At 35.1% G+C, this 25,447-nt stretch overlaps 1 protein-coding gene across 3 annotated transcripts in view; it reads left to right on the forward strand.

Annotated features, from left to right (window-relative positions):
• The window catches only part of LOC105490906 (patched domain containing 4), a 221,955-nt gene extending 197,397 nt beyond the window's left edge, over positions 1-24,558 (forward strand). For all 3 annotated transcript variants that reach the window (XM_011756879.3, XM_011756878.2, XM_011756881.2), the window contains one exon: positions 1,203-24,558. In XM_011756879.3, the coding sequence (XP_011755181.1) occupies positions 1,203-2,836 (1,634 nt within the window). In that variant the 3' untranslated portion in view covers positions 2,837-24,558. The remainder of the gene's footprint in view (positions 1-1,202) is intronic.
• The last annotated feature ends 889 nt before the right edge of the window (positions 24,559-25,447 follow it).

A 25,447-nucleotide genomic window follows, 5' to 3' on the forward strand; every position in this document is an offset into this window, starting at 1 on the left:
TCATAAACTAAGTCATTTTGTGCCTTTCAGGTATGTCTTTGTCTAATGGATTTCTTGGAGAACAGCCCAAGCACAGCTTGTATCCGTTCACAGAAAAGGTTCCTATGTAGTATTGCTATTCCCACAAAGGCAAGAGTGATCTATGAAGATTTCCACTCACTCAGAAAGCTACCAATTGACATATTGTGGATGGTCCTTGATAGGTCCAATTCAGGGAAGTGAAAAAAGGGAAAATTGCAGATATGTTATAATACCTTTATTTACCCAGCTGCTTTCTTCTTTTGCTAGTAAGAAAGTGGTAGCATCTTAAGAGCTGTGAAATTCCTCAAAATTACAGCTCAGTAGCTACTAAAGTCTGGTATACAGTGGGTGTTCAAGTAATATTTGTTGACTAGGCCTTTTGCCTACTTACTCTTATCAAAAGATATGCAAACATTGGTTTAAAACAAGCATTCTTCATTTACTTTAATGAAGCAGTCAGAAGTATTTAGTCAGCATCCATCTCACGTGAATCAGAGCTCTATGAGTAGCCCAAAGGAAGTGCTTGCTAAGATTTTCACCCCGAAGGTCTTGCCCTGTCTTTTACGTGATGTGGCAGATTTTTTTTTTCTTTTCTTTTTACTCACATCCAGAGCTAATTAATCAAGTCTGTGGAAATTGGTTTCTAAGCCATTTGGCCACCAAAGAGATTATCAACATTATAAAATCAGTTTAGAGCCATTTTTAATTGTTTAACATCCTTTTAAATCAGCATATAAATCAGCTTGAAACAAAAGTTAGGAACTGTCAGTCAATGAATCAGCTAACCAAGCACTTGACATGATGTTAAGGGTCATTTGAAGGCACACAGATAACAGCCCCTGCCCTTGACAACTTACTGTCTATTTAGGAAGACAATATGTGTTCAGGGGAAAAACTCATGTAATAATGTAACATTATATTTACAATTTGTCATATTAATAGAACAGACAGTACATGTTTCATTTTTCCCAGAATATCAATAAATTTGGGCTTTGCTAAAGTGAAACAGGGACCGAATGTATCCTGTCCATAACTCAACTTCTGAGGCCCTGATAGGAGGATCACAGCCCTTTGAAGATTAGAGTATAAAGTGCCGTTTAGCATACATAAACTATAAGGAATTCACTTGAGCCATAGGAGGAAATAAAAATAATTATTATTTTCTTTTTTTAAAACATTAGGTCATGGAACTAAAGGAGTGTTTGAGCTTCTGTCTGGATGGCGGAGAACCAAAGAGAACTTGCCCTTCAAAGACAGGATAGCAGATGCCTATTCTGATGTGATGGTCACCTATACCATGACCAGCTCCCTGTACTTCATCACTTTTGGCATGGGTGCCAGCCCATTCACAAACATAGAGGCTGTGAAGGTCTTCTGTCAAAACATGTGTGTCTCCATTCTGTTGAACTACTTCTACATTTTCTCCTTCTTTGGCTCCTGTCTGGTCTTTGCTGGCCAACTAGAGCAAAACCGCTACCACAGCATCTTTTGCTGTAAGATCCCTTCTGCAGAATACCTGGATCGCAAACCTGTGTGGTTCCAGACAGTGATGAGTGATGGGCATCAACAGACGTCCCATCATGAGACGAACCCCTACCAGCACCACTTCATTCAACACTTTCTCCGTGAACATTATAATGAATGGATTACCAATATATATGTGAAGCCATTTGTTGTCATCCTCTATCTCATTTATGCCTCCTTCTCCTTCATGGGGTGCTTACAGATCAGTGATGGAGCCAACATCATCAATCTACTAGCCAGTGATTCGCCAAGTGTTTCCTATGCCATGGTTCAGCAGAAATATTTCAGCAACTATAGCCCTGTGATAGGATTCTATGTCTATGAGCCCCTAGAGTACTGGAACAGCAGTGTCCAGGAGGACCTAAGAAGACTCTGTAGTGGATTCACTGCTGTGTCCTGGGTGGAGCAGTACTACCAGTTCCTGAAAGTCAGCAACATCAGTGCCAATAACAAAAGTGACTTCATTAGTGTCCTGCAAAGCGCATTTTTAAAAAAGCCAGAATTCCAGCATTTTCGAAATGATATCATCTTCTCCAAGGCAGGGGATGAAAGCAATATCATTGCTTCTCGTTTGTATCTGGTGGCCAGGACTAGCAGAGACAAGCAGAAAGAAGTCATAGAAGTGTTGGAAAAGCTGAGGCCCCTATCCCTCTCAAAGAGCATCCGATTCATCGTGTTCAACCCCTCCTTTGTCTTCATGGACCATTACAGCTTGTCTGTCACAGTGCCTGTTCTGATTGCAGGCTTTGGTGTACTCCTGGTGTTAATCCTGACTTTTTTCCTAGTGATCCACCCTCTGGGAAACTTCTGGCTAATTCTTAGCGTCACCTCAATTGAGCTGGGCGTTCTGGGCTTAATGACATTATGGAACATCGACATGGATTGCATTTCTATCTTGTGCCTTATCTACACCTTGAATTTCGCCATTGACCACTGTGCACCACTGCTTTACACATTTGTACTAGCAACTGAGCACACCCGAACACAATGTATAAAAAGCTCCCTACAAGAGCATGGGACAGCCATTTTGCAAAATGTTACTTCTTTTCTTATTGGGTTAGTCCCCCTTCTATTTGTGCCTTCGAACCTGACCTTCACACTGTTCAAATGCTTGCTGCTCACTGGGGGTTGCACACTTCTGCACTGTTTTGTTATTTTACCTGTGTTCCTAACGTTTTTCCCCCCTTCCAAAAAGCACCACAAGAAAAAGAAACGTGCCAAGCGAAAGGAGAGAGAGGAAATTGAATGCATAGAAATTCAAGAGAACCCAGATCACGTCACCACAGTCTGAGGGGTATAGACCAATGGATTATTTTTCTTTTCCAGTATTGCACAATGATGCAGGGCAAGTAAAGCTCAGACCTCAGCTGCTTGGGCTGGCCAGGGGTAACAAGGCAAGTCAGATCAAGAGTGCATTATTCATGACACTTCAAGGTGTCTGTTTCTTGAGGGGGGGAAGAGGGAATAAAAAAAGAGGAAAAAGTTATTTGCAACCCTGTTCTCCTCTAAAAACAAGTTTCTGGATGTAATCTGAGAGCTCTTCCAAGGAATGGATGAATCAATGGAGTGTTGAGATAGAAGGCCAAAAGAACCAGCTGCTTTTAAAAATAAAATGCTTAGGAGTGATGGAGAAGCAAGGAAAGGTGTCCTTCAAATAGGGGGAAAGACACAGGAAATGTGCCATGGCACTTTTCATGCTTGTTTTTTGAACAGGTTGGTCAAAGGAAACCTATGCACTTGGGAAGTACATATTTAATACTGTCTAAACCAAAGGACTTCCCAATCCATTTTATGTGTACATATATATGTATATATCCCATATATACATATACTTAGACTTGTCTTTAGTGTACATTGACATTTATGTGGAGGGAGGTGTCCATTTGCAGATAGGCTGGCCTTTCCCTAGAAAGTCAAATCAACCTTAGCCAAATATATAGATTCATTAATAGCCATTCTAAATCAACCCAAGTGTCTCAGCAGTAAGAGTGCCATTCAACTGTGAGATAAGGAAAATAAACAGAGATGTGAGTTCATTAGATTATGCATATCATGTCAGCAGTCATCTAGACTTTTGCTTTGGATGACTTCGCAAAAAAAAAAAAACACAAAAGGCATTTGAATTAATAACCACATGGACAAGGTTTACAGTTTTATATTAGAAATAAATAGCTGATATGGATTTTCATTGGCTTTTACTGTGTTTGAAAGGCTGATATGACTGCTTTCAGTGAGCTCACCCAACTGCAAATGAGCACTTACACAGATTATCCATATATGTGTCTAAGGGTGCACAAGTATGTGTATGTGAGTTGGGATACTCCATAGTTACACTGTTCTTATTTTAAATAGGGAAAATAACTGCTGTGGAACATAGTTAATTAACACAGGAGAAAGGAGACATAACTAGGAAATTCATAGAGCAAAATAGAATAAAATGGACCATACCCACTCATCACACGCCATTTACTGGTTCTTAGTGTAAGGAAACTATTCTAATCCTATAAACTCTAGTGAATTCCTGGCATTAGTATTTGGAACATAACCCAGGCCATGATCACTACAGTGGTGGTCACTATACCTACTGCAGTATCATTTGTAGCTTCTTGCAATAGCGTTGCTCTTGTTACCTGGAAAGTGCTCCTCAGTTGGCCCACCTCCTAGGGTGATCACAGCTCTCCATGGGTGGCATATTAATTGTAACCGCTGCTGAATTCTTTCTCAAACAAAAGTACTGAAGTAAAGGTTTTCATTAAGTTAAAGTTTAAAACTACTTCCAAGCAGATGGACTCAGCCTGTTGGGTGCTTACTTGGACTAATGCTGTGCTTCCTGTCACAGAAGATTACTAGAAATGCCTTTTCCCATGCCAAGCAGTAACATAATTTATTTCCAGGTAGGACAGAATAAATGTCCAATGATTATAAAATCTGCTAGTAAGCTTTTACCTAGAAGAAAGCTACTGTTTCCCATCAACTTTGGTTCTATTGGTTCTATGTTTTAATCAAATTAATAATAATATCTAAAATAACGAAACTCCTTGACTCAATTATGTTCAGAAAAAAGATACAAACAATTCCATTCTTGTTATAGTCGCTGGAAATGAAGTTGATAGACTAATGAAGTAACAAAACAAGTGTACTTAGACATATAGCTTTCCAGGATATAAAGGGGAAAAGGAATAGACCCCAAAATGAAAACATTTAAGTAGTATTTCATTTATCAAATGGAGTTTGTTTTGTTTTACCTTGAGGTAATTGGGTTTCAACAGGAAATGATGTATGTCTCCATTGTGTCAATTTCACTGCAATATCTATAGATTTAAGCATGGAAAATTATTACCCATAACCATAGGGTTGTTGCTTTTACATTATTTGTAAAGTCATGTTACAAATACTCCTAGTCTTTTGCCTCATGAATTGCTGTACTAGAATGAACTGGTATTTCATACAAGTAGCCTCCAGACCATTATCTCATATCCGAAGTAGAAGTTTCTGAGGAAGTTTTTGGCTTAGGTTTCAATTTTTTGTTTGAGTGGGGGTTTTGTGGTAGGGGTGCAGGGAGGAGGAGAATTCCTCTTACAGATTACTCATCATTTGTAAAGATTTTTATTTTTTGGCATCCCTTTCAAAATATGGGAGATAATCACTGAGAAAGTTAATTAACTATCACTCCTTCCCTTTATGTGCCATGCTCCACTCATTCACCTATGTTTTAAAAGATTGGCTATTGGGGTTGGTTTTTTTCTTGGTTCCTATAGACATTCTGCATGCAAAGAAGATTGGCAGGCTGATTTACAGAGAAAGAAGCAAGCATGCCAGTTGTCAAATGCACATGGAGGAAATGGCGTATGCTGCCAAACGGCCAGGGCAGATCTAATATTATGTCTCCATCCAGATAATCTGTTTGGATAGGGAAGAACAGTTCTTCTTTTTTAGTTTATGTCTTCAAGAATCAAAGTGTCTAAGATAAATATGAATTTCTCATTGTTCGAGTGACTAGAGGGCATTTTGGAAGGAATGTTATCTTTTCCAGGACACTGTAGTACTCTTTAGAGAACTGTAGCAATAATTTACTGAAATGGAATTATTTGTTCTGGAAGAATTAATATACCACCTAAAATGTCTTATCTCAGTACTAGGAAGTAATTTAATCCTAAGAAGCATCTAACAGAGAATCATCTGACCTCCCAACCTCACTGTGAAACAGATGTTTCCAAGAATTCCATTTCCTAAATACTAAGATACATCCTAAGATATGAGATCATGATTTGCAAGTCACCCCCAACCCCAACCTTTTTTGGTAGCTTGTGTGCACCTCTCCCTAGTTTTTCAAGTTTACACGCATTGTTTTGTTCATTTGTGAGGTACTAATGCCATTCAAATTAGGAACTTATCTATTGTCAGCAGATGACCAGTTAACTCCTAGAAGAGAAGAAATTTGTGGGAAATATGTCAACTTTGTGTAATATTTTATTTAATTGAAACATGTATGCCCTTAAAGTAAGATGTTATAAAGTTTGAAAAAAACTACTACTTTTCTATATTTAAACTGGAATGTGGATTTATTTCCTTCCATCAGAATTTAAATTTGAATTAGAAAATGCCATGTGAACTCCACTCTCTTTGATGTTAATAAACTTCAAAGAGGTACTCACCTAAATTACAGAAAGAGATCAGCTAAAAGTTAGATTCTTAACCGCTTATGGTTAAAGGTAATCATACCTTAGAGTTAGACCAGGCTTAATTCTTTTTAATGAAAGTCATGTTTAGATGTCTTCCCAGGAATTCTTGCAGTGACTATGAACCTCTTTGAAGGTTGTGCATGAGTATTCTGTGAAAGAACTATACTCCTCTATTGTTGTATCATGTAAGTGGCTCTTTCCTATTTGATTCCCATTTATTTCCACAGAATTTAGGTTTTTACCTTGTGAGGTGAGAAGAATAATGATGACAAATGAAGTTTTATGATGCTATTATAGTTATTCTTGAATGTTGAATTCAAGAGAGTAAAAGCTTTGTCCATTTTGTAATTATCGCACTTTCCCATAATAAGCTAATCCTTCTAGGCTTGTGGTTAGAGCTAGGGATGAACTATTGCCATTCAGAATTACATGTATTTTTATAAGTTGACTGTAAATATCATCATTACAGTCACATATTTTTATGACCAAATAGTTATGAATGCACGGCACTATGCATGCATTGTTATTAATAGTGCATAGGTTATTAAAGACACTATTTTCAGGGTTACTACAACTTTTATTAAAATTTCTTACATCAACTATTCATAAATGCCTCATGGCTTTTGGTCTTAAGGGCCTAAAGCCTACAGAAAGTTCCATCCCCAGGTAAGCAATTTAAGAATTGCCTTCCCTGGGTATCAGTAACAGCCACCTCTTCTAGAATGACCTTTGGAAAATCTCAGAAGCGAAATCTGGCTTCCAGGTAAAGGGCCTAGCATATTCTGTATTGGTTAGTCAATAAACATAATTTTATGTCTTGTGTTTGCTAATCTTATGCTGAAGCAGAAAATATAATGCCATGAGACTGGCATTGAGATACTGTCTCTTAGAGATTGGAGAAGTCAACAATTTGCTTGGCATCCTACCACAGGGATCTTTCTGTTCAGTCTGGTTTGTTGGTGTCTGTGAATGATATTGGCAATCTTTGCAAAAGTGAATCTGAAAACTGTTACTTACTCCAAAAGAGCCTCAGAGGCACTTTTCTTCCCTTTAAAAACAAAAAACAAACAAACAAACAAAAAAGGGTTTTAGCTCTTTCTGTATTACCAAAATTTTGTGACAATTTTATGACATTGACTGGAAACATATTTATGGCTGAATTGGTATGCCCTTGCTATTTCCCCATCTTCAATCTCAATATAAATTTGAACATCATCACTGTGGTGCAGACCTTTATGGTAATATTTTAAATCAATGATCTGCAGATATATTGTATAGGGAAAAATCAAGTTTTTTACTGCTTTGTCTACAAAATAACTGCAATGATATTGACTCAAGTGAAAGCAGCAAAATCGTAAGTGAGGGCAACAAAGCCACATTGCATGAGGTCCAGCAGAGGAGGGACTGTGTATGGGTATAGTAGCAGTAAATTACCTTGATTTCTCAACTAAAGGACCAAGATTAATCCACCATCACGTTTTACTTAGGGAGCACAAGAGGTGGTGTTCTGTGTTTGAAGTGTTGTGGAGTTAGATCAGGCGACATTTGAAATGACACTGGAAGGATATTGAGAGATGAGCCCACATCTCAGAAATCAAGATGTCTGTAAGTAGGTGTGATAGAACAAGTGGAATAATACCACATATTCTGTGATTTAGAATACAGCAGAGAGAATCATGTAGTGTTGCACAACTACAGATTCTCAACTGCTAGCAAACTTGATCATAGGCAAATACATCGCACTTGAAGACTGGGTTCTCACTTGTCAGATTCATAACCTAATCTTTGCAGTGGGAGGTGCTCCTGAATTTCCAAGCACAAAGGAAGAGCCATAGACCCTTTGTTAGTGAAAGTGAAAAGCTAGGGAGACTCTTTGTAAAGAAGCTTAATGTAAGCACCGAGATAAACTTCGTTCATTCCCAGAGTGGCTCTCATCATTGACTGGATTTTGTGAGTCTTTGAGTCATAATGAACGCTTTTTATGATACTTAATTTCTGATACTTTTTTTCATACTTAATGAGGACCTCCCTATTGCTGATAGAGAAGCCACCTGCTTTTCTCATAAAATGGAAAACAATTCAAAAGAGCAATATATAGGGTTAAGAATATATTTATAGTATAGCTTGCTAGTCTACAAATCACATTTTATGTCTTCTGCATCTCTAAAGATGTCAAAATTAAATTGGAGTGTACCTTAAACTGAAAACCTCTATAAGGCAGATATTTTTAATATAATGAAGTATTTATAAAGAAAACCATCACTGATTTTGCACTATCTTAAATTACAGAAAGCCAGCTTCTACTATTTTTCCCCAGTTGAAAATTTCCCTTAAGAAAGATCTCACAGGTCATGGTAATTATAAAATCTTAATAATCAGAAAGAAACTTTAGGAACAGAATAGGAATCATCCACTGATGGTGTGTGATTCCTGGTGTGTATGTTTTTATTGAACTTATCTGAGCTGAGGTTTTTAGAAGTCATTTGCAACTGAGCTCTGGTTTCCCAACAGCGAATGGCATGGTCCAATATAGGAGCATTACGGTTTTCTTTCCCTCTATTGCCACAGTTCGTAGAGTAAGCACATTACCCACAGGGCTCTGTCAAACCAGTGGGGGGAAAAATCTACTGCTTTGGAAGATTACATTGAAGAATTTCCTAGGAATAAGTAGGAGAGACTCTCATGGATGAAAGATTAGTGATGTTTAATAAAAATGTATAATTTTCATTGCTATACAAATTTAGCTTATATTTTCAGTAGAGGCAGTCTACAGTATGTTATGGGGAGCATTTAAATTATCTAATGTAATATGGTTACTAGAATCTCTCCCTGGACACTGAAATACCTTCTATCATTTTATCTGATGAATTCACTGGTTGTTGCTAGCAATACTGATAGAGCTGGGGGGTAAAAAAGAACAGGCCATCATATTCTTGCATCTCCTGGTACAGTCTGTAGCATCTATTTTCAAGTAGAATAACGAAATCTGGCATCTTTTCTTCACAAACATAAATGTGCTACAAACTGATAAATTAGACCTTAAACTGGTCAATGCAAATATCCCAAAGTTTTAGTAGAGTTTAAGCAACAACTTTATTATACTTTCCTGTTAATTGTGCATATTTTTCAGCAATAGACTTTTTTGCTCTTAACTAGGAAATCTGTCACAGATTGAAAAGGGCAGAGATCTCTCCAAGCTACCTCATAAGGGTATTTAAAGACAAAATAGCATACAATCTTTGATTAAATGGCAATATAGTAAAGCCACAAAGCAATATTATTTATCACCTTTCCTTGATGCTTATTCACTTTATCAAATTAGACAAGGCAAAATGTAAAATGAGCACTGCTATATGCAGTCCCACTTACACATTCTGGTTAACGTAATATTCATTAATATGAAATCTCTCAGGGCAGTTGTTAGTTGTTTCTCTACAGATATCCCAGAGCACAAAAATTGACTCAGAAAGAGAGTAATCTGACTTTGATTAGAGGCAGCGGTCTACCTAGTAAGATGCACAAATAATCTGTGAATAATTTCAGAAAAATTCCAAGTGCATTTCACTTATCACTTTTCTTGGAGGAAAAAAATCTGCTTGTGTGTTTATTTGTTTGTTTAATTATTCTAGGCAAATAGAAAGAGACAAAGTTACCATTATTTGGCATTTTACTTAAGTTTTCTTTTCCTCTGGAAGGCATTGCTATTATTTTCTACTAAATTAGGGTTTTTAAAACACAAGTCACTTACGGAAACATTAGCATCAATGAAAAGAAAACTCCTAGGGAGAAACAGTCTTCACCCATGCATAGACAAATTGTAGAAATGAGAGTAAAAGTTGAGCATTTTTATTTTTTTTCCTAAAACAAAAACCCACTTGTTCTTAATCCTAGCTAGATAGAATACCAATTTCTACAGCAAAGAAGGATGACTAAATGTATGAAACTATGAAACTTTGATGTATTAACACAAGCCTCATGGCAAACCACCAATTCCAGATGTCTTTACCCATAAGAATATTCTTTCTAAAATACTCTATTACATGTAGCTTCATCCCATTCATGAAAACTGCCTCATTTATCACTCCCAAAATAGTACAAACAAAGCCATTATAGGTTTCTGCTCTGTAGTTCTGTACCTTGGGCTCTACAACTAAAGCTACCTTACTGAGGAAAGCTTAAAAACGAATTGTGAACAGAAATGTCAAATCTAAAAAACATTACCCAAGTTGTATTTCCATCCAAAAATATCTCCTGTGAAATAGAAGACTGCTGTGTGGCCATTTTAGATCTCACAAAGAAGAAAATATTTTAAAAGTACCTATTTTGGATCTTACTAAGAACCCAAACCAAAAGTCCTTCCAAAGTTTCCAATTCACCTGAATTTGGTCCATTATCAAAATTTACCTCTACTTTGGTCAGTGAAAAAATAATTTGCAAACTAGATTTTTCTTAACTATATAAATAAAGAACAAGTTGTTTCTCATAGATTTGCATGTGTAAACACACATTTAATAATTAAATGAATCTCATACCTCAGTCAAGGGAAATTATGTTACAAATATTTCCTTGTTCAGTTCTTCGGTTCATCATTGTTTTCATATTTTAGACACGCTGAAATACAATAATTTTAGTTAAATTGCTCAGAATTTCTCTGCATAACAAATCTATTATTTAAAGCTTAAAGGTAAAAATTTTAAGAAAAATAACAATTAAATCTTAGTTACTTGGAAAAGAAAAGTCATCAAAATTGTATTTACTACAGTGCCTCAGGCAAAGTTAAACAGAGCATTTCTGGCTATCTTGACTTTTTGTTTTAACAACAACAAAAGAAATCTAGTTCCATTAGTCACAATAATAGAAATAATTTATATATTAAAATAGCGATAAATTATACAGGTGTATATTCTAGAGTTCTTAGGGTCAAATATGAGGTCTTTTAAAATCACAATCTCAAATGCTGTAAACGCTAGGTTATTCTTAAATTCACCACACTTTTCTTCATTTTTTACTGTTAGTATTAAATGTCCCACAGAATATCATAATATGCAACTTATTCCTCTAACCTCAGTGAGAACTTCGAGCGTGCTACGTTTTCGGGAAAGATTTTTCTAGGCTAAGAATTAAACTTCCTAAACAAAACATCTTATAGCATCACAATGTAAAGTAACATAATCTATGCTTTTTTTAGTCTTTTCTTGAATCACAAGTTCTAAAACTTATAATGTAATTTTTTTATCCTTTAAACATTCAAGAATACATACATTAAAAGTAATACTGCAGTAATATATATCAATTATCTCTCCATGGTTAAGATAAAAGATTCTGAAGCAAATACAAAATGTATTGGCATTCCTGAGAGATATTTTTATGAATCCCTAAGTTCACAAATATCTCTAAAACACAAAAATTACTAAAGTATTACTAAAAGATTCAGCTAGCACTTTAACACCGCTTAATAATTATGTTACCTTCAAATCTGAAGCAATTTATAATCGGGTGAAATAAATTCTACCTAAAATGTATCACTGCATTACATTGCATTATTGTAGTAACATTACATTAACTATAAAAATACTTGAACCAACATTTTTCTCACCATATGAGAGCTACAGAAGATGGAGACAATGAGTAAGCCAGCGGCTCCTCAGTAGCACCCAGAGATTACTCACAAAGCACATCCCTTTGGCTGCACACTGTGCAGTTCCAAGCCAGGGCATAATTGTTCATGCACTGTCAGCACCACTTCTAAGTCACTAAAACCTATCATGTTAAATACTGAAATATCCAAGTCCACTGTATTTTGACGAATAATGTGGTGGCATTATATGTAATGCATAGATAACCAACTTTCAAAATATTTAAGGTCACTTGATGCCAAAATTATACTTAAACAATTTAATATTCCACAACCCACTTCAAAAGCTTTATCTTTGCAAAGTTCTCCTCATTATTGATGTATAACGAGGAGGCGAAAGAAGTCTTGGTAATATTTCCATTTATATAGTTTGCCATATGCTTTCTTAAGAACAAGGATGCCTTTATGTCTTTCATGGAAATGTTTGGACTTATTCAATAGCCATTTTTCTGTCCAAATTTAGTATTTTAAATATTAATTTTACTCTGCTTTTTTCCTTTGTTTAAATATGTTCAACTTTCTTCATTTCTAAAATAACTTTTCTTTAGAGTACTTAAAACATGTTTTCTCCTTTACATAAAAATAAGCATGGCTAGAAAGGAATTAAATAAGAATTTAGCAAAATTAAGTTGGACATGGGGAACGTATTTGCAAATACTAAATAAAGTTTGCAAAAGTACTATTTATTGTCATTTATATGTGCTTCAAGTTGAAATTCTCCACTGATTTTATTTTAAAAATGGTAACTGACATGGCAAACTATGAAGCACATAATGTCCGTTTTGCGAATGTTCAATAATTATCTATTCAATGAAGAAAAATATAAAAGACTTCTCCAGCTTCTCAGTTGCCTGCTCATGACCTAATGAAAAGGAAGTTATTTAATAATTTCAATCTTTGAGAGCCCATATTCAAAAGCTTTTGTTGTTGTTTTGTTTCATTTTCTAGAATTTTCCTATATAGCCAGTTACATAAGAGTAAGGCCCCATATAAAGGAAGAATTTAAGATTTGTTGATAATAACTGTCCTTTCCTATAAGTTGAAATGCTAGAGCGTAGAGCTATACATATATAGATAGTAAAATAAAGGAGAATGTGATCTGACGTAAAGAAAAAATTAAGAACAAAGGTCAGTGAGAAAAAATTTTAAAACAGATCTAACACTGTTGAAGAAGGAACTAAACAACTGAACTAACACCTTTTTGTTTTATTTGGTTTCTGTTCATCAGTTTAGTTTGGCTTTTGAAAAAAGAAACACATTGGAAAGTTTCAGAAAAATCCTGACATATCTAAGTCTCCAAAAGTTTGTTACTCTTTAAAAAGATAGAACTAGAAATTCAGTAACATTTTAGGATCAAGAGTTGATGTAGATGGGTTTCTGAAGTACCTCTAGATGGCTTGGGATTGTACCTATTTACTCACCACATATTTAGGAGCACCTACATTGGTCTCTGTGCTGGGCTCAGAAGAAAATATCACTAAACTCTTCATAGCTCCTGACTTTGAGCTATGTATGATCTATTGAGGAAATTTGCAGCTGGAGCATTCAAGGAAAGTGAGGAAGGAATTATGAACTAATCCACGTTGAAGAGTGGGTAAGATTCTAATAGATGGAGATGGAGGACGGGCACAGCAGTTAGGGAGAAAAAGTAAAATATACAAGGGCAGGAAAGCAGGTTGTCCAGGATGAAGGCTATAGCAGATGAGATGATAGGAACCCAGAGGAGACTGGTTACAGATGGGAATAAAAAGGAAGCACCTATTGTGAGTGGTATAATAAAGGATTGTCAGGATATGGGGAGTCATTTGGAGTTGGGAGAGGAGTCATAAAGAAAAAGCTCTTTTTATGATGTATTCTTGGGCTTAAATGCAGTGAATCGTTTACAACATGTAAATACACAGTCTCCATTTTTTAATGTTATCTGTTAAAATCAAGGATCCCAAAACTCAGCAATATCACATAAATTTATAATCTCTCTTGCTTGGAAATGTAGTGGTTTCAAGAGCCAGTTTAGGGCATGAGTTTGAGTCTCCTGATGATGGAACACTGTCCATGTTCTAGCACAAAAGCCCACAGCCAACTGGCCACCTCATATATACCTGGTGTCCCTCAAAGTGCTGAGAGTAAGAGACTGAGATGGATTGCTTGGAACCCAAACTCTCCAGAACACACAGCTCAAACTAATACACTCCAATTAACTATCTCTGTTAATATTATTTTAATTAACAATTCAAATAATACTTTCCTAAGCATAGGTATTATTGTCTCTGATTTATAGATTGCTTCAAGAAAGAAAACATTGTAAACATGTACTATGTCCCTATGGTACAATATATTATCTTTTCATCATAAATCAGTATGAAAGGTGCATGTACAGAGAAGTCCAAATGCAAATTATATGTGATGAAAAATAACTGCATAGATTTTCTCCCTGTTAATCCTTTTCTAAATGTAAATTTTAAGACAATGCATTTGTTAAAATGCTTAAAACTATTTTTTAAATTCACTTCCTTATGATTCACTTATGCTTTCTTTGAAGATCACATAAAGTATATATGCACTTAGATTTTAAGCATAAACCTAACCGATTTATACACTAACCTTGTCCTTTTTAATAGTTAAAGTTTTAATTATAATAGTGGTGCTCCCCAAAACCAGCAATCAGATTACAAGGATGTTTGGAGGAATACATTTTAATCTTTAAACCTGAAAAAAGCATTTCCTAATTATGCTATTTAGAGTTATAGATAAGGTTGGAGTTAGCCTGGGGAGGCCCCATTTTCCAACTGGTTTGTGGGAAGGACATCTGTTCACAGAAGTAAAATGGAGATACATCCACCAACCAAGTGGGCATAGGAGACCATGGGCAACAAACACTACTCTAAGAGACATTTTGGATAACCCTAAGAGTAACAAAACTAGTGGTCCTCAAAATTTGCTGTGCTTTGGAATGACCTAGAGAGATGTTTAAAATCTCAATGCCCAGACTTCATGCCAGACTACTTAAATCAATATATACTGTAGTGAGACCCAACCTCAGTACTTCTGGGAGCTCCCTTAGTGATTTCAGTGTGTGGCTCAATTTGAAAAGCAGTGTCTTAGACAACCAACTCAACATATTTAATCCAATAAACACTGATAGAGTCTTCTATTAAGTGAAGTTTTAAAAAGTCAGAAGACAAAAGCATCTATGACATCTATAACTAGAATATAAGCCAGAACTTGTACAGAGTCCAAAAGGGGGTATCTAGAGGGTAGTGAAATGGTTTCTAGTAGAGCCAAACCTGGTAGGAGTGCGTTGCATTAAGATAGCACTTAAGATGAGGTAAGATTATTGGCCTGAGCACCCCATGTGACATGACCAACCTGAGCAAAGCCGTAATATGGAACAAAAGCACAGAGTATGTGCCTGGGTCAATGAACTCAATTTAGCTTGAGTGTACATTTCCAGTATAGGAGTTGAATTTTTACAACCAGAAAGTTTGATATACAGACCTGCAAACATCGTGCTAAAGAATGTATGTTTGATTTAATGGACTCAAATTACTTTTTATTATTGTTATTATTAGATTAAAAATTTAGAAGCTTTAATCTGCAGTGTTCTAAGTGTAGGTTAGACTGGAGATGAGAGACCTGAACCAACGAATTAAGTTAGGAGACTGTTGTTATCATCAGCAATGAAGGTAACATTGGCCTGAAATAGAGTTGTGGCACTAAATATAAAAAGGAAGAAATAAATACATTTCACAAAACTTATATCCGTAAGATGGCCTGAACACTCAAGAACTTTGAGTGTCTAAAATACAATGATATGGTACCCTATAATTGAATATTCACATTAGTGAATTTAATGTGGTGTAACAGTAACCAGTTATTAACTCTGTGTGATCTATTTACTACAATACTTTAGTGTACAGTTCAACCATCACATTCCTGTGGTTTTGACATGCAGCGTGGCCCATTTTTATAACATTTATAGAGCTTTACCACAAATCTTCAGGAAATCTCTTTATCTTTACAGAATGGTTGATTTGGTTTTCTGCGTATCTAACTTGGGGAAAAATGGTTTATATTGCATTATTTAAATTCAGTAAATAAAAGATGAGTCAAAGAGGAAGAGACAAATATCTTAGGAACATAAATAGGTAGTCTAATCTTTTGTACTTTTCTCCATGTAAGATTGCTGGATACTGGTATATATAACTCTTATCTACATGCACGTATTATAGCTAGAGACACTATGATAATATCTAGATTAATCTACATATATAAACATCAATTTAATTAGCAAATAATTCTTGAGATTTATTTGCATTTCAGGGAATTTAGCAGTTCAGGTGATTTATGCTTAGAAACAAGATCACTGTTCCTCCCACAATCAGAGATCTGGTCTGCAGTCATCTTCTATGAAAGTTTTGTATAAGGCACATGCTTTTATTCTACCACAAAGGTGTAGTATTGCAATGTTATATCAGCACTGGGCAATGATGGATATATATGTAAAATGTAATTTTCACAACATATCCTTACACATAGTTACACATACATTGAATGGCCTGTCTCTAATTCAATACTTTTCCTACGAAGTAATTTTCCTGTCAAATATTTCACACATACATGTTTTTTAACATTAGCATTAAAATAACCAGTGAAAATAATTCATACGAATTCTTTGTATTCTTCTACAGTCATATAACTAAAATATGTGAGGATGAGGAAGCAGATAACAACTTGAGAAAATGTAAAAGAGTTGGAACTTGGAGCCACAGTGCCATGCAATGGGGCCACACAGCAGCTTGATCATCCACATAGTTTTATGCAATGCCCTTTGGGTCATGGTTTTCACCAGGTAACTTACTCAAAAAAAAAGTAATTATCTATTAACCCCTTTATTCACCAAATCATTCAAGAAGAATTTTAAACATCTTTTATGTGACAGACACAGAGAGTGTAAATGCAAAGAGAAATGAGAGGCAGCCACCACCCATCAAGGATTTTAGCACAGCAAACTAGTAGGTGAAATAGCTCTCTCTATGTATAAAACAAAAATAATGGATGTCATTTACAGAGCAGTGATTCTCACACTTAAGCATGTATCAAAATCACCTGGAGGGCTTGTCAAAGCACAGCCTGCATATCCCCACCTCCAGAGGTTCTGATTCAGTAGATCTGGAGTAAGGCCTGAAAATTTACATTTCTAACAAGTTTTCAGGTGATGCTAATGCTACTAGTCTGAGGAACCACACTTAGACTTTGAAAATCTCTGTAATACAAGTTTATGAACAGCAGCAGGCATTCTGAGAGTAGTTGGATTAAATCTGTTCAGGGAAGAAGGTGAGGACAAAGGTCAGCTTCTCACCACTAGTCCTGAAACGCTGCGTAGTTGAAGAGTGCAAAGACATTCCAGGTTGAAGGAAAGAAATTACCTGAACTAAGGCCATACCTGACAAGTCTACCTGTTGGTAGAACTCATCTAGAAGACTTTTTAACCTCTTGAAGGGATGGCCTTAGTAATCTGTATTTGTAATAAGTTTCTCTAGACAGTCTTTTCGTGAAGAAAACTTAGGAACATGGAACTGAGGCATAGAGTATAAAAGAATGTATCATTTTCAGAGAAGTCCTATTATAGACTGGTTTAACTAGAACCACTGTATACTAGAACTAGCACTCCATGCTAGAACTGGATTCATATAGGACATGAGTTAAATTTGAATTTCCAATAATCAGTGAATGAAATTTTTAGTACAAGTATGTTTCATGCAGTATTTGGAATCTACTATACTAAAAATACTTGTTTCTCTGAAATTCAAATTTAACTGGACATCTTGCATTTTTACTTGCTAAATCTCACAACCCTAAGAATGTAGGGTGTGTATCAGGTGGAGAAAAGAACCAGAAATAATGAGACTGAAACAATATTATATTATTAGGCTAAATAACAGTAAAGTGCTATTTTTCTTGAGGGATATGCAAATGTAGCATGTAGCTAATGAAGCTCAAATTTCTGAGCCCATTGCTTATGTAAGTCTTTTGAAGGCCCTAGGACAGTCTTTAGCAGTATATTCTCATCTTATGTTTATATAAAATTTTCAAATGTATGATATTTTTGTATTATTTTCCTTAAAAAGGGACTCTAAAAACGTATACACTTCAGGCTCAACAAAATTTTGATCTGCCCCTGCATGTGGGACCACATGAGTATCAAATACAACACAAAAATGATATTGATAAATACCAACTCTTAAGTAAAAAGTTAAGTACAATGAATGCCCAGAGAATTTGAAGATCTTTTTGTTCCTATATCATCACGAAGTGCTACTTGAAGTTCAAATGGCTTCAACACTGGCAAAATGAAGCCTATTCTTTGAATTACCCTCGATGTGTGAAAGTAATGTTCCAGTAGCATAAAGACAGTATTTCATTTCCCAGATATAATTGACCATGGGACATTATGTTCATGGGGCATCTTAAAGAACTAGTGCTCCAGGGAGCAAACATTGATAATGTCGTGTTAGAGAAGCCTGTCTTTGTTACTGAAGCACAGATGAGTATTACATTTCCAAAGGAAACAGTATTAATGGGTCTGTGTGGAAATCAGTTCCTGTTTTCCAAACAATATTGCTGATTTCTAGCTAATCGAGTAATTTATAACCTAATAAAAGAATAGAATACTTAAGGAAAAATGATTCATCAACATGAATTTCAATTAAAATAATACAGAACTAATTTTTCCCTTCTATTCCAGTACAAATTCAGGGAATGAGAAGTAAGTAAATAGAAACCAAGTTAAACTAGACCATAAATAATAAAATATGAAGAAAAAAATTGCCAAATGGCCAGGAAGTCAAATAAATACACAGGTTGATATTTTATTTTTCATTCTTTTGAAAAATGATATAGCATTCTAGAATAATTGAAAATTTTTGATGTTGAATAAAAGACTTGAGGAAGGTTATTTCCTAGAGAACTTTAATGAAGGGAAAAGGGGAAAATGGCCTACAAAAAAAAAATGTAGTAGGTGTTAAAAATGGTTGTAAGCAGATCTTTGGTCCCAACAGCACAGCTATTAAACTATGATATACGCCAGACCCAAGATATTAAAAAAAAAAGGGGGGGGAAGGCCATGATGCAACAAAAGTAATGATTGGCAAAACCAATAATTCATTAAAAATCCATCAGGCCTCCTAAAGGCCAACTTGGTCATACCTATACAATAAAGAGGTGTTGAAACTCCAATCAGAGTTACACACAATATGCAAGTCAAATATCTCTTACCAAATATTCCAATAGATTTTCTTTTTGTATTAGATTCAAATACTTAAGAGTACTGGGTTATGTTCAATAATAGGAAGTCAAAGCTAAAAGTCAACAAAGAGAATAATTGATTGGAAGAACTTTTTCAATAACAGGAAATATGGGCAGTTACCTAGGAACTAGGAAAATAAAATGACCTGATGAACTAGCCATATCGTTCATTCATTAATCCATCCAACAAACATGAATTAAGAACCTTCAAGGTGCCAAGTGACGTACAAAGTCCTGTGTGAGGGACAAAGAAGTTCAAATTGCTCAGCAGAATATCTTAATGTCTCATAAAAAGAAGAAAGTAACTATTTGCTTTCACTGAAACATTTGTTATGAGACATTGGCAAAACTAGTTATTATTTGCCTGCTATTAACCTAATTAATCTATTAATCTAAAAATTGTTCAAGATTCTTAGTTAACATGTTTTCCATAACAAATAGAAGTTGCTATACTAATTTTTTTGTTTGTTGGACACAAATGTCAATGAGTACTAGACGTGTTTTGGACAAAATGGTAAGATAGGAACGCAAAGATGCCTAATGATTGATTAGCGTATTAAACACAGAAGATACAGCCTTGAGGGTATACACTTAAACAAATTAGTGAATGTAATGTAAACAGGTTCCCAAACTCATAATTTTACCCAAAGAAATAAATACTAGTAAATAGAATAGTCAGGCAAGAATTGAGACACTAATAACATTTTTTAAAAAATAGTTTTATGAAAGAACATCAGCAAAGAGCGTTAATGAGTCATTTTCCACCCTGTTGCCACCTCTTCTATTTAGCATAGCAATGACTAACACATATTTAGAAGGATGGCCTAAAGAAAAGAAAAATCATAACTAACTAGTTTAGGTAAAAAGAAGAATTCATCTACAGATGGAGAAAAACAATCTTGCTCCTTCTTCACACCAAGTTCCAACATGTTTGAAATTTAGCACTGAAGGGATTGGGAGATCTCAATAATTAGACTGAGATTGAAATGTTCCACTAAAATAATGATTTGAGAGGCATCCAGGGGCACCTTCTTTTCTTCTTCACTCAACCTCAGCATGGAACACATCAACTTTGTTTCTTAGTTGAACTATACTACCTTAGATACAGAACTGATTTTAAAAAGTATATGAAATTATTTCAAGTCTAAAAATAATAAAGAATTTAGTTCAGGATAAATAATTTTATGTGAGTATTTTATCATCAGTTCATTTGTAACCTAATTACCTTGCTTAAGTAGATAAATCCCAAGCAATGGGTGAAATAACTAGTAGACTAGTGGGTTTTTAACCCTCTAGCTATGTCTCTCAAATGTTTATAATCTGTGCTCCACTAATAGCTCTGACCCTGCTAGGTAACAATACTATAGGAAATTGGAGATATGAGTTTAGAGAAAAAAAAATCATAAATGAAGATAGACATTGTGGAGAATGGGCAGTAGTGCTAATATAAAGAAAGACAGAAGGCTGCATGGATGGGGTATTACATTTTCTGCAGGACAGGAAGAACACATCTACAGATGTATAGGTATAACCTCTAAGTTGGGATAAGCAATGACGTAGATTACTAAATAAAATCAGATCATGTGTCTTATCCAGAGTTCCACCTTAATGTTTTTGTTTTCATGGCTATATTCTCAAAATTAACTGAATTTATTTTTAGAGTCATATATTTCTTTGTTTGTTCTTAATTGACAGTTTTATATATTTCTTTCATTTCTTTCTAGATTACCTTGAGTTTAATATCATGTGCTATACGGAATGAAGAAAAAGTATGATGTATTTTCTACCTTTAAATTGCTTGCAATCTATTTAAAGATGCTGACAGAGGAAATAGTCACTCACAATAAAGCACAAGAAATGATTGCATGATTCATACTTTAGAGTTAAGAGAACCTAGGTATAGGGAACTATTGGCATTAAACGGGAATACTTCAAAAAGGAAATGCAGCTTCAAATAGGCCTTGAAGAAGGCATTCTATCTGCCTAAACAAAAGATCCATCTCTTCACAGACATTAACTTGGGTGGGAGATTCATGAAAGAGGGGAAGCCCTACCCAGTCTGTCCCCCTGCCTCCTCTCTGACCACTTCTCCAGCCACTGCCCCCTGTTTTCTCTCTGCATCGACCATGCACCCACTTTGGTCTTTTGTCATTGCTGTTCCCACCATGCTGAATGCTTTTCTTCCCTCAGTTAGCCACAGATCTTCCTCCCTCACTTCTTTTTGGTTTCTTCTTAAATATTAAATAAGTATGCATTAGAGAGACCTTTCATGATCATCTCATGAAAATATAGTAAATCTCCTCCCTTCTTTCCTATTTGTCGTGGGATTTGTTTATTGTCTGTCTGTCCCCAGTAAATTGAAAGCTCTAAGGGGGCAGTGATTTTTTTTTTTCTGCTCTGTAAACTGCTATAAGCCCAGCACCCTGAAAGAGTGCCAGGCACATGTTAGGCATTCAATACATATTTGACAAAGGAAGGAAGGAAAGGAGGGAGGCAGGGAAGAAATTAGTTCAAAGTGTGGACCAATTTCAGGTGGACCTTGAAAGCTTCAAGTGTTTCAGTTGCAAACTGATATTAGATGTATCTCATTATCTAGTAAGTCATTTTAAGGTAGACTTACTGATACCTTTGAAAGTTGTTTGCCTGTGAATTCTTTGCTAGGTAATATTAACATCTACTCCTGCACTCACTTAAATATTTATCAGTAGCTTAAACTTTAACAAAAGCCATGGTTTCCTTTGGCAGAGCAGGGACTGTGCTCATATCCTAGCTTGTCAATGGAAAGAAAAAGAAATACAGCTGAACAAGTGAAAGATTATCATGGCAGCCACATCCTTAAATGGGAGCAATTGCTAAGCTGCTGCTTCTCAGGCTTAAAGAAGTAAAAGATACTGCCCCAAGTCATTTTCAGCTGGAATTGTAAGAGTATGCACACAAATACACAAAGCTACCCTGACATAAGCGTGAATAACATATATTATCTGATGCTCAGGAACAGTTCCTTCTTCCCTCAAAATGAATAATTTATTGGTTTTTCTACCTGCTGTTTCCAAGCTCACATTAATGATTCATTGATTAGTCTCAAAAACAGATGCTTGTAATTAAATCATAGGTTCTGTAAGATCATTAACTGGTTCTCTAATGACTGAAAGAATTAAGGAGAAGTGGGGTAGTTTAAATTCATAGATTCAAGGATTATAGGAAGCATTTTCTGTACAAATGTGACATTTGCTGTATTGTTTTCCTTTCTGAGAGAAATTTCTCACCTTCTAAATTTTCATTTGTATGGAACTTGTTTTAGTTTTCTTAACATCAGCAGTTTTATTATTTATTCCACCCACAGAAATTCTGACTCAGATGGCTAGCGGAGTGTAGCCTTATTACTTGTGTTCAGATTTCTTATTGCTTTTTGTTTTATGCCTTAGTTTATCCTTATTAGACTCTCTCCAAAATTATGGATAATTTATGTTGGTCAAGTAACATTCCATTATCTGTAGTAAAAAAAAAAAAAAAAAAAAAAAGAACGAATGCTTTATTAATTATACCACATAGATTTCAGCATGTGCAAAGTCTTCTGAAAGTATTGTAAATGATAGTTGTTTGGGAGACGTGATAACTTTTATTTCCATTAATGTTTACATTTCTGCCTCATTCTCAGCTGAAATTGTTACTTATAGTTTTATCCACTTGAATCTTGAAGTTAAGGTAAGCTGAATATATCTAATTGTCTTTCATACACATTACTTTGTTCTACATAAGAAATTTATTTATGGAGTAAGGGGAATATGATAAACTCAAATCGGATTTTCTTCTGTCTGCCTCTGAATCCAAAATTGGGGGTGCCTGCTACAAAACCAAGTATGTTTATGAAAACCTTCCCTCTCCTATAATTGCTGGAGTATTCATTCAGAGCTCTCACTTGCTACATAATTTCTAACCAAACACTTTCCAGGGAATGTACAACAAGGAAGTACATGGGCAACACTCAAATTCAAATGTCCATAGATGGTGGAATTTTGCCACTCTTTAGCTTACCAGCTAAATCCACTGAAATGTTTCAGAAATGTTTGTGTTTGGGATTTGGGTTTGAGATGTGAAACAAATGACATCCTTAAACATGTTATTGTTAGTCTTCAAGGTACATTTGAGTACCTTGATATAGAATTATTTATAATTACAGTTTGCTCAAAAACTATTATAATGAAATTAACTTTGGGATGTAGATGTTAAAGTACCAGCTTGTAAAAAGAATGTTTAATGGCAACCATTTGTATGTTTAATACCTGTGTGCTCAATGTAGTGGCATCTTTACTTGATGATTTACTTCACAATGTTTTCATTCCTGTTCCCCAAATGAAAATAAGTAGTCTATTAACTAGTTTACAGCTCTTAGTTTGGGATACTATTGCAGAGACACAGGAGCACTTTTAACTCAAACACTATGGCTTACCATTGTTTTGTGGTGGTATGAAATTGAGTTAGCACTGCAATGCAATATTGAAAAAAATCAGAATGCAATAAAGAAATGTAGATATCACATGTGACTACTTCATGTACTACCCAGGCTCCTCATTTATTGTTTGAACACAAGGGTTAGTTTTTTTATATTGCCGAAAGGACACGGTCAGGAAGTCAGTGTGATACCACCTTGCTGCAGGGCAGAAGTTTTAAGAAGCAAGATATTTTTTAACGATGTACTATTACAGGATAGAAGTCATCCCCCACATGAAACTACATATTTGCAGAAACTTTGTGTTGTCAATATGCATCTGTTCTTACTAGTCTGGAGAGAAAAAGATAAGATTTCCAGTTTTCTGCTGATCCAACACCATTTCCCATAGGCAGCACAATACACCAGCACACGGTTAGCAGCACTTTGAGACAAAACTGTTGAAAGAAACAGTGATTATTCTGAAAACATGTAAAGCAACACTGATCATAAGTAATTTTTGTTAGGTGGGACAATACTATCTCCTATGATTTCTTGTGTCTAAGTTTTCTCTAAAAGATTATTTGGGCTGGGTCAAGAAGGCTCAGATTTCCCTAAGCAACCTTGATCATCAATGTCATCCTGCTTCAGCTTTTGGCAGTTTTGATTCATTACTAATTATTAATATCATTATTTAAATACAAATATTGTCCCTACCCATTATGAAAAGCTATGGCAAACATATATGGATTTATATAAAGATTGACGACTATATGCTTTTTTATATTAGAAAATCACGTGAAAACAAAATCTGATGAATGCTGTTAATTATTTTAACTTTTTTATTAGGTATAAAATGTTCATAAAATTATTCTCTCTATAACTTACCAAGATTTATTAGCTTGTGTAATTTTTATAATCAGAGGAGTCTGGTTTTCTAATTAAAGTTTTGTCAAAGAAAATGAATTGTGTGTCTCCTTCCTTCCTTGGAAGCATACGGTAAAAATGCCAAAAACGCAATCCAGGTTTTCTCTCCTTCACTATGTGGTATGCAAATGAAATTGTATGCGGCCAACACACCTGGATCTGGGGCGATTTTCAGTTCCCACTACTGGCCTGAGGTAGGGTGGTACGGTGGTGGAAAAAAAACTTTATGCATATCTGAATACCATTAAAACAATTTAAAACCAGGAAATTCATGTAATTAAAAGCTGATTATACTGGGGTCCTAATCATGCTTTCTTAAAAGTCACTTTTCCTGTCTACTTTCAATTTGAGAGAAAGTGCTAACATGATGTCCTAAACATTATCAGCTTTCCTCCAGGAAGAGCTGTCAAGTCTCTGAGCCTCATAAGCCTTAATTATGCCATTTCAAATGCCAAATGAAAAACACTACTATTACTGAAAATATAATCACTAAATCTCAAAACCCTGATATCCTAGGAAATAATGACAAGAACAATCAAGGGAAAAGCACTAAATCACATACAATGTCACTGCCATTGCTGACTTACCTAAAAAATGACAACCAAAAAGAAAAATATTATCAAAAATAGCTATTATTTGAAACTTTTATTCTCAAAAGAGCCCACCTTACCAATTTGCTGGATACAAATTGTATGGGATAAATTAAAAGAGTGACAAGCACGAAAACTGTCTCCAAAAATATCAACTTCAGGGCCATGTTTCATTGTCATTTCACTCCTTTGATCTTGAAAGCTTACTAGTTCCCTTAAGAGTTCCCTGTCAAGACGCAAAGGTCTCTTGAAAAAGTAATATGGTAGGTCCATAGTTGTGAATCCTAACAGCTCAGTTATCATTTATTCATTAGCAATTTAGCAGGGATTAGCA

This window comes from Macaca nemestrina, chromosome 5 (assembly GCF_043159975.1).
Source record: "Macaca nemestrina isolate mMacNem1 chromosome 5, mMacNem.hap1, whole genome shotgun sequence".
In the NCBI taxonomy this organism is placed as follows: Eukaryota; Metazoa; Chordata; class Mammalia; order Primates; family Cercopithecidae; genus Macaca; species Macaca nemestrina.